This window comes from Chiroxiphia lanceolata, chromosome 1 (assembly GCF_009829145.1).
Source record: "Chiroxiphia lanceolata isolate bChiLan1 chromosome 1, bChiLan1.pri, whole genome shotgun sequence".
Classification (NCBI taxonomy): domain Eukaryota; kingdom Metazoa; phylum Chordata; class Aves; order Passeriformes; family Pipridae; genus Chiroxiphia; species Chiroxiphia lanceolata.
The window spans coordinates 46,697,088-46,708,220 of record NC_045637.1 but is presented as its reverse complement, the minus strand read 5'-3'; the positions used below and the strand labels follow the sequence as shown (position 1 = coordinate 46,708,220).

The 11,133-nt window shown below is 38.1% G+C and overlaps 1 protein-coding gene across 1 annotated transcript in view; it reads right to left on the bottom strand.

The window, feature by feature from the left end:
- Positions 1 to 5,123: 5,123 nt before the first annotated feature.
- CDH2 (cadherin 2) overlaps positions 5,124 to 11,133 on the bottom strand; it is a 118,897-nt gene continuing 112,887 nt past the window's right edge. Inside the window, 1 exon segment of the mRNA XM_032697291.1 lies at positions 5,124 to 6,550. Within this exon segment, the coding sequence (XP_032553182.1) occupies positions 6,344 to 6,550 (207 nt within the window). The 3' untranslated portion in view covers positions 5,124 to 6,343.

Below are 11,133 nucleotides of genomic sequence, written 5' to 3'. Positions count from 1 at the left end.
AAAACGTGGCAATAGCCTGGAATTCTTCTGTTATGAAACATGACAGCAGAGAAGGTCTTTGAAGTTGCCTCTCCCGTTCCATGAAGGGTTTTTAAGGGTTGGGTTTACTATTTTTGGTCATTTTCTTGTTTGCTTTCATTTTGCCCAAATGAGGAAAAGTCAGTTCTCAGAAAGATAGGGCACTGAATATTGCTTCCTGACTAGGTCAGGCTAAAAGATTAATTTTTGTTTATTTCTCAGTTTATCTTGAAATAACCTTGCTGAGCAAACTGCTCTTTGTTAACTTCAAGTCAAAACATACCAGTAATGATTCTACGTTTTTAGCGTAATTCCCTCTAATCATCCTAGCACACTGCTTGTTTTTATATCTGCTTCACACAATGCCACCAGTAATGAATGTTCTAGAACTGGAACATAATTTTGATTATCTAGCCATTTCTTTTGATTTATGGCACATAGAGACAGCTGGGTTTTTATAAGCTCACTCTGCAGTACTGCAGATAACAAATGTAATGTAATAATCAAACTGCTGTAATTTTGGAACACAGAATGGGTGGGCCCACAGATCTGTCTATATATACCCATACCATATCAACAAATTTTATCTTAAGAAGCAGGAATATAAAGTAATTTCCTCATTGCTACTATTCATTATTCATACCCAGAGCAAAATATGTTGCTTTCAGAACCAGTATTTAGGCTCATTGGGAGGGAATGAACCACCTGAAGGTGGTTTGATGAAATTACATAAATGTGTTCTGTACCACTATGAGATTTATAAATGCATTGGTGCTAAAAGAAAAAAAATAAAAGTGTCTCAAAATGAATATATTTTAAGAAATATATAATCCATTGTGAACAATGCAAAATCTAATTTTTTTTCTGGGTGCAACACAATGCAACACAGGAAAATAGGAAGTCTACAAGAATGTTCTCCACTAGGAGGAAAAAAAATAGCCACTTCAAAGAAGAGGAGGTTGGTCATTTTGTTTTGTTACAGGATATTGATTCAAGGTCTGAAAACAGCAGCAAAGAAATGGTTACAGAAATTGAAAATGGGGAAGTGGAAACAGAAACAAAAGCAGAAACATTCTCTCAGCCTTGCCAGGAGAACCAAGTAGAATCTGTTTATGCAAAACAAAAGGGCTTTAAAACTATGCATTAGATGGGAAATACATCAGGGAACAAGAATAATTCATATACCAGAGCACATTCCCTTTGTTAATAAGAGACAAATGGTCCTAAATACTTTCTAAAATTTAGTCTCTCACAAGGTGGGGGGAGGAGAAGAAAGACAGACGCCAATAGAAAATAACGACCATCTTGTCTAGGCAGTAACCGATTGTAAAGGTGGCAAGGCATAAAGAAGAGATGTGTCAGTGCTTGTGAGGTCCGAGTTTTGCATTCCAAGGGTCCCACATGGGTGGCTTTTGTGTGCTCAGGGAAAAAGGGCAAGAGATCTGCGACAATGCTTGAATCTTCTGAGTGGCAATAGCTACATACACACAAATGCATTCTCTGCAGCCAGAGCTACAAGGAGAGCAGCTCAGAGAGCACGTGTCCGCCACCTCACCCTGACTTGATCTTCCCAAAGAACTCTAAGTGGGCTGCTGAAATTCACATTTTCACCACAGTGTATGTCATTCCATGACAGAAAAATCAAGAGAGCATACAAATATGAAATCTGACTATAAGTACCCACTGGCAATTGCTGCATTTTTAGATGTTCTAGAAACCCACAGAGGTTTCATGCAAAAAATACTGCTCAGGACATTAAACTTTGAAAAGGAAGAAAACTCTTCCCAGCTATTGCTATGCTGAGAATACATCCTGAAGTCTACAGCAAAACAACCAAACAACAAGATTAAGAACTTGACTCCTTGAGGCTGCAAACTGAAGAATATACAGAATCTGATGTGAGATTTGGCAGTGTTCAACTATCTATGTAAACTGAGGGGAAGAACTGGGAAAGCTCAGTGCTGGAACGTAACCCAGCAGGAAAGGCAGCAGCACTGACACCGGGAGCTACAGGGAAGGGGCATCTCCAAGTTCTCCGTTATACCAAAAAAAGCTGTTTGGCCAGTACAGATGCAGCAGCTTGGCTGGAGAGTGTCTTGCACTGATTGATCAAAGGGTCCCTAACAAATGGGATGCTCTTTCCCTATCTGTATGATGGAAGGCACCTTGAGTCTTTGTGAGGAGCACTTAGCCTTTTTTCTTTAGCCATTCTTCTCCACTTCCATTTCCCTTAGCTTTGTTGCTAAGGGGAAAGATTTTCATTATTCCAGTGAGATATAAGTAAAGTGTAATTATCCTATGCTTTAACAAAATTCCTAGGAAAGAACCTTTTCTATACAAAGACTAAAAATTAAAGTTATGTAAATAGATGTAGAGGAAATGAAACAAGTAAGGACATCATACAAATCTATATCATCCTTGGCTGAAAACTGTGTATAAAATATACCATTGTGAATTAGGTATTAAAGCATTTGAGTGACTTTCCTGATTTTTATTTGAATACTAAATATCAACTGAGGTAAAAGCAGGGACTTTGCTTTCACATTTATGATCCATCAAGGTAAATCTGCAAAAACCATACTACCACCACTAGCAGGAAGGCAGGAATAGTTGTGTAAATGAAGAATTGGCAGTAGCTTACATGAGACATCTTTAATGACTACAGACAAGTTTGAAAGACCCTTTCCAGGTTGTGTGTCTCATAACCTGTCAGAAGAGGTTTTGCCTTGCGTGTTAAGGTAAATGGGACCATGGCAGAGCAGATACAAATGTTCTTCTAAGTAAGGAATCTGTTAAGGTTTGAAAAAAATACTACAGAACTCCCAAGGAGCATCCTTTATGTGGCTTTTAGTGACTTCGCTACTTTGGCACGAGAACAACCACTTGGAGTTGAACTATTTGGAGTAGTAGACTTTAGACTGTTTTTGGGATGAGTATTAGCATTCTTCACCAATATTTGGTAATCACAGAGAAAACACAGTAAGCTAGATCCATCCACACATAAAGTCACTGGTATCCATTTAAGATGTTTATTCCCCAAACCCACTCTTCTTCACCTTTATTGACCACAAAGTTCAGAAGGATATAGGCTATGAAGGACTATCATTGAAAGAAAATACAAATTGTAGAAAGGCTGAGATTTCCTAAGGCCTCATTTCTTGCCAGTAACTTGGATATGGTGTCTACATGGCAGAGATAATATGTAGAACTGCCAAATCCCGTTTACAAATTAGGCTGTGAAAATTTCCCAGGATAACTGTAGGGTCAAAACTCAGCCATCTTCCTCTCAGTGCAGTCCTCTGCCGGGATCGAAGCATGTATCATGGGTACAAAACCTGGTTGCCCATTTCTAGAATAAAAACCAAACTGAAACTTGATGAAAGAGGATCAGTTCAAATGTCTTTTTTCTTCTTGAATAAGCATCTGAGATGCAGAAAAATCATTTGCCTTTTGTTCTGCTCAGCAGACACAATGATGATCTAACACTAGGTCTGAGAACCATTGCTACACTTTCAAAGCAGCTGCAGATAGAGCTGGAAGATTGTCTGATCAAGATAAACCTCCTACTGCTGCACAGAAGAGCCAGATGCTCATAAAAGATAACCTCTGCCCACTTTTAACAAAAAAAACGTGCTATAGATCAAACTGGAAATCTTTCACAGAGCTTTCCCCCTCTGTATTTTTTAAAGTTCATTTAGCTTTTCTAGTTTGTTTGTTCCAAATAACAATAATAGAATTATGCTTAAAATACATAAATTACATAAGACAGAAAATCAATGTGCTAAAAGCAGCATTTTGCTTATTTAACATGCATTTACAGTTTAAATCCTGCCCTTCACCAAAATTTTCCTTACTCAACTATGCATGGTCAGATTTTCATTTTCATGTCCTGATCTATATCTTTTTTTCCCCTCACTCTGCAAACTGAATATGGAAATAGTTTACAGGTGGTCATTGGCAACTTTGACACACTACTGAAAAATCAAGGCTTTGTTACAGCATCAAGGTATAGTTGCAAATGCACGAGATAAATGATAGCCAGGCATGCAGAGGCTGAAATACTATATCCCAGTCTGAGGACTGCTACTTCTCACCTGTGTCAGGAGCAAGAGAAAGAAAGGAGACATGCCTACAAAAAGTGCAGTGGAGTTACCCCACATGCAGTGTTTAACACTCCCCAACTCGGATTTCAGGATTTACCTCCCAAAGTCACAGAGTCACAGTTAAATTATGCAAATTACAGTGTGAGTGCTGAGGAAGCACTGAAGTGGCACCAATGAAGAGCATTACCCAGATTAACTCCCTGCCCACCCAGCTGTCCCAGCACAGAAGGCTGCTATGCCAGTGCCAGAGGCCGGACCCCCTTCCACTGCTCCCCTTCTCTCAAGTAAGGAACTGTGATGTTTCTGCTGACTTTGAGCTTCATACTGTTCACAATTAGGTCCTTAATGACTGTAAATGTAGACATTGGACCTGAGCAGATTGCTGCAAGTGAACAAAGACAGAACTGCTGTACCTACATTTACTTTGTTTGCAGATAAATCATCGCAACAGGTCAGAAACATGTTAAGCAATGACTAATCTCCTAATGGGGCTTTTCGCTAGGGCTCCATGACCACGAGCACCTCCTTGATGGACATGATTTGGGGTGCCCTCAAGTTAGCAGGGGCTTGTCTTTCCTTCAGCATAAGAAAGTCCAGGTGGCAGATGACTGCCACAATCTGCAAATTATTTTATTTACGCAACCTGCAGCATAATCACACAATCATGACACTATCAGTCTAGAAATGAGCCAAAAACATTGCAAGTTCTATTATTTAGATAATTCACATTAAACCAAAGAGCTAGCTACTCATGCAGAACTGAAAATTTTGAATTCCCAGACATCCCAGCACAGTTACTTCGCTTTTACTGGGGAACTTGCCTTTCAAATTTGTGCCAGGTTTTCTTCTATATGCAGCTTATTTTCAGTCCAGCAATAAGTATGAAATGCTAAAGAAGTGCATACAAATTCTCATAAAATTCAAACACATTTTATGCACTTTTTATTTATTATAGTCAGGGCTGCTAAGGTAGAAGAAAAAAATGCCAAACCAAGCACCAGATCCAAAATTAGCATTTTATTCAGAACGTTGGGGTCAGAGGTGTATCATTCATATTCTGGTACACAATACAGAGGCAAAGCTGTTCTCAGAAGTCTCTCCAGTTTGAAAGCTTCTTCTCCCATCCCTCCCCACCCCCAAAACATACTGTATATTTTCTCGTGCCACCAGTATCAGGCCAACTTCCCTCCCCTCCCCCCCCCCCCTTTTTTTGGTACAAATTATGTAAAACTTTTTTGTGCTAAGAACTTTTCTCCCTCCCCAAACAAAAAAAATAATAAAAATAAAAATAAAAAAAATATTGAGTACTCTAACTACAGTTCAACAATTGAATCAATGTCACTTGTTTGCAACCTGTTTTGTAAATACTTTATCCATAACGAAAGATATAAACATGCAAAAACCTGAATCCATAGTCCAAATAATACATACACGTGTTCTGAAGTTTCTGCACTTCTCCACAGACTATGCCAATAAAACATTATGTACACATACCATTTTTTACAGTGAAGTGGGAAAAAAATACTAGAAATTAAAAAAAAAAAACAAAACCCAAAAGTGTACATGGATTAAGACCAAAATGTGTCTAACATTCTAGCATTAAGAAAAAAAAAATCAATTCTGCTACAAACTGGTGATATGAAAACTCCCTTTATTTGCAACCAGCTGCATAAGTTTTAGAATTTTAGTGAAAAAAGTCCCCTAACATCTAAAACTAGAAGTAATGTACATTGTTCCACCTCATGGTCTTCTCTCCCAGATAATAAAATTGTTCCATGAGGATTTTTTTGTTTATTTTTAATCTCCTTATTTTAATAAAAGCAATGCGATGTAACAAAAGCATGTTGAAGCATATTGTGTTTCACCTTACTCCTCCCCACCCCAACATATTTTGTCTCTTTAATGCATCATTTCATAAATCAGTACCATTAAAGCCTTAAACATAAAACTAATTCCGATCTGAAAAAGGTACAAAAAGGCACATAAAATCCCAGTGCTTCTGTACTGTAAAATTCAAGTGTAACTGAGCTCAATATTTTTTTCCAAACAGCATTGGATCACTGATATTCCACGGAGCCCAAATTGGTTTGCAGCCTAAGCCAAAGCCTTCAGCAAGCACTTGTGCTAGTAGACTACAAAGTTAAAGCCTAGCTTCTGTATGCTTTTGGGGAATATCAGTTGAAATGTTTGTACTTGTCCAAAACCAAAGTTCACTTTGAAGTTCAGTCATCGCCTCCACCGTACATATCAGCAAGTTTCTTGAAACGTGGGCCCCAGTCATTTAGGTAGTCATAGTCTTGCTCACCACCACTACTTGAGGAGTTAAGAGAGCTCAAGGATCCAGCAGTGGAACCACTTCCTTCATAGTCAAAGACTAAGAGGGAGTCATATGGTGGGGCTGTAGGGTCATTGTCAGCTGCTTTAAGTCCCTGCAAGAGGAGAGGGAGAAAAGAAGATGAAGTTCTGTATCTGAGAACAAGACAAAACATAACTGGAATATTGCAGTGCACTCATCTATTAAGCAGCACCTGAGAAAACAAAGTTCTTCCTCTTCTCCTGTTCACTGCAAAACAGGACAGTTATTTTTGTAACTCCTAGAATGACCAGGTTTCCAGCATTACAGCACTGGACATTTCAAATGTAGTTGCAATTACACGTCTAACAAAACCTTAAGAGAGCATCGTGGCACTGGGACCAAAGCTAATAAATAAACAGTTTCAGAGCTATACAGCTCACAACCTGCAGCATGGGTAATATGAGAATGGTTAAGCAGACAGACGGGGAAGGAGAAATAGGCATGTTTGCAGAGATTCCCTTTAACAGCCATCTCACATGGCCAATAATATACCCACTGACTTTTCTGGCCTGCAGTCCATTTGCATGTGCCAAAATCCTTATTTAGTTAGTCCTGTAAATTCACGCACCTCTGTAGGCTGCTGTGAGAAAAAGGTATGGTATGTTGGCTTAAGCCTTACGTGTTTTCCCATAGCTACCCATGAGATTTCACCTGCTCTTCAGAAAAAACATGCACACAGTGATATCAAAGCTAAATACAAGATTATAAACATTTTTGTTTTCTCGTTTCAAGGTACTGAAGTTATCAAAACAGGAATAGTGGGTCTTCAGTAATTTTAAATTTCTAGTCCACGGAATTTAATAACCCGAACTTAAACCAACAAAAACAGAGTAAGAGGAAAATCCAGGAAAGAACCACATTTACGGAGAAAAGTCTCTTCTCTCCCTGTTTTCTTACATAAGTCCAAACCAAAAAAATTACATGAGTAACTAATTTTAAAATATGAGACAATTGCTCAGTGCTTACCCACAGAAGATTGACATGTTGAATATAAAAGGCTGAACTCTGAAGTTAAAAAGGACTATTATATTTTGCATTTTTCAGCCTCACAGTTTCTTCCATGGGATTAGCAATTTTTTTCAAGATCTTCCACTTTGAATAGGATCTACTCAGGGAGTCACGGACATAGGATAATCTATCTTCCAGAATTCTATAAGGCTGTGCTGAGATTTTAAATTGCACACTATTAATTTTAACCAGTGCTATTTGTGCTGGTTTTGCTTTTAATTTTTAATGTTTATTTATTTAAAGAATGGCTTTATTATACTCCCACTTATTTGAAGGAATGAGTGTGCCTCCTTCAAATTATTTAACATATGCTGGTTCTAGGAAAGTCTGTTTTACTCTCAATTGTGTTTAGTCCAAATCTGACATAATGGAATCAGATGTTGATTTTTCTTCTAGAAATACACATTACAGCTAAACCTATTAATTAAAGCATATGGCATTGATAAGGTAGAAGCAAATCCTGGCTATCTAAAATAATTCAGATGTGTGCAAAATGTACGTAAAATAATTTGCAAATTGGTGGTGGAAAGGCCCAGCGTATTTATCAAACTAATGACCTCTAATCAAGAACACATTTTGGACTTGAAATGATCATTTCATGTAGTGCAACAACATCAAGCAGGTTATTAATAGCCTCCATCAGAAGCACAATTTTGAATTATCTGATAAGAATAATTGGCGATGCTTGTTATCTCTCTTCTTTGGCATTTCCCATCCTGATGGCCATAATAAGCACAAAAGATCTGAGATTTCAAAAAGGCAATTGCCAGTGTTGGAAGACTCTCCTTACCAACTTCAAAGCAGTAGGCAGTTCTAAGGCTTTCTCTCAACTTCTGCTGCTGATGCACAAATTCAATTTTATTTCTTAGGCAGTAAATGGCTTTATGGTATCTACATCTTTCCTTGAGCCTGCTTGGGATGACAGACAGCCATGCATTTGGAACACAGGTGACACAGAAGGAGAATAAATAGCACTTAAGGAGGTTAAGGAGTGCTGAGGTATGAATCCCAGGTATCCATGTGTTAAAGTCATTTAGAAAGTCAGTTTGGAAAAGAAATGCTATTTCCCTGCAGTTCCACCTACTTACAGCCAGCCAACCATGGGATAACAATTTATTAATAAAATCAGTCAGCAAAACATTTTCCTACATCACTGCAGAGATTCTGGTATCTATCAGCCATCCATGGCAAGGCAGAAGGCAGCCTCTTTCTATATGCTTTTCCAAAGGGGAAGTTTTAATTTCTGTTTTCAATTTGCTGTTGGTATCTCACAATAGCATTTAAAAAGAAAACTGGTTTGAGCTACTGACTTACAAGATAGTATCTCACTAACAAATTCACAGTTTCAAAGGTTGTGCTAGCAGTGTAATTCATTTCATTCAGAGAATGTAGCTGTGGGTCACGTTATGGAGGTATTGATTCAACAGTACAGCACAAGTTACACTAACATTTGCACTTCTGGATTAAAATTCCTCAGATTCATAGTGTAGTGATTCAGCTTAGTATCTAACTCTTCAAAAGACAACCAAGCTTTCTCCTATATTTGTGTGGAAAGTTACAAATTAAAATGAGAAAGAAATACTATGATGTTTTCCCTCTCCCTCTGCTAAGCCTATGCTTTGAACGTATCCAGTCTACTTCTGGGTGTTGCTGTCGGGTTCTACAGCATGTCTGACAGCTCTGGCAGTGATATCGGCTTAGAAGCTCCCTTTGGTTTCAGCATTGCCACCTTTTTTGTTTATTATGCCACTCCTTTCAGTGGGTGGTACCACAGCCTTCTGTATCTGCACAACTGAAAAGGCAACAAATGGCTGCCAGAATTGGCTTCTACTGATTTTGCTGCCATGGTGTTGCCAGCCGCTGCTGAAGAGAGATCTCAGTTTTTGCCAGATGTGTTGAAGAATCTCAGAGCAGCAGAGCTGTTAGAGTTACTTGGTTTACAGTTTCCTGATCTGAAAACCCAAAGTTTTCACTGGAGAGAGAAGCTCATTCAACAACAGAATTTCTGGGGCACATACTTGGGACCAGGGGAACCTGCTGGGATAGGGAACTAAGTCACATTTCCTTGCATCTGCTATACCACTGGTGCACAGCAAGAAGTCGCAGAAGAACCATGGCAACACAAAGGTCAGCTTGAGATCTAAGACAGACTGAGTCACAATCTCACTTTTTTCCTCTTCCTCTTTTATATAAGTTGTAGCGACTTTCACTAAGGACGAGATAAGGGGCAGAATGGGAGAACCTACTGTGCAAGTTATACTTGCCTTAGTACGTGTAGCATTCTCAATTTCTCTCAAATCAAAGGAAAGAAAACCCTTCAAATCTTGAATTAACATGAAACATTACAAAATGTAATGCTTTTATTTTCATTAATTCTACTACTTAATCAGATTCAGCAGACTTTTGATGAGAAGGAATGGAAGAACAGAGTCCTCCAGGGAAATAAAAAAAAATAGTTTATATCTGGAACCATTTTTTGACTTGACAAGAGAAAACAGAAAACATCGAAGGGACTCTATTCTGCATGGAGGTGCACCCTATCAATAACCATTTAGCAAGAATGAATTGAGGGTCCTCCATGTCCTCATGGGATGAGACTTTTAGTTTGTAATTCAAATTTAGTTTACCTCAGGCTATGTCCTCGATTGATTATAAACATATTCTTAGCCACAAACTCTCCACCACAATACAATTTGCTTGAGATTTCTAGGGACAATATAGGTGGTTCTTGAAAACAGGATTACCGAAGCTACTTCAAACAGGACTAATTTATACTGTCCTGCAAATCCTGACTATTCTAAGTGTTAATTATGCTCCACACTCTGCAGGTTATGCTTTAAAAGGCTCAAAATGGAAACCAAGGTCTACAGAGGATTCTTAATAACACATGACTTATTTCACTGACTTGTTTGCACAGTGGACTGGAAGAAAAGGAGGTTTTTCCCTTCCCCTCTTAAATTAGAGATTCATCTATCCATTGAAACAGACAAAACAACAAAGTCCCCAAGGTCATTTAGCTTATGCCTGCAAAACATATTTTGACTATAAGATACCTCTGGAACCTTCTTATTTTAGACAGTTCATAGATCTGTATATATTATCTCAACTTTCTAAGTGTTATAAAAACACATGACTTTTTATCATGCTTTTATAACTTGTTTTTCAACTGAGAAGTCATCAGAACACTACAAAATACTCTTATTTATGCACGTCTCATTGAGTTAAGTAGATTTAACACAATGGATGACAGCTAGAAAATAATATGCAAGGAGAAACGGAGTATTGCTAAAAGGAAAAAAACCAAAATGACCCACTAGGTCTTTTTCACTTTTTGTTTTATAACTCCGTAATAAAAATAATAAGAAAAAAAAACCCCAAACATGCTTTTTTGGCAACAGTAGCTAAACCTGCTAAAAACTGAAATCAATCAAGTTCTTTTTTGTCAAAGGTTGGAGTAATTCAGAGGCTAATCTGAACAATGCTGGCTGTGTTTCTGAGGTGCTGGTGAACATTCAACAGACTAAATGAATTCTCCCAAAGGATCATACTGAGCAGCATCTCTGGGAATAAGGTCAAGTCTTCCAAAAGAGCAGACATCTCCAAAAGTGTTGCATCTTTTCAAACCAAGGGGATAAATACAGACTTTGC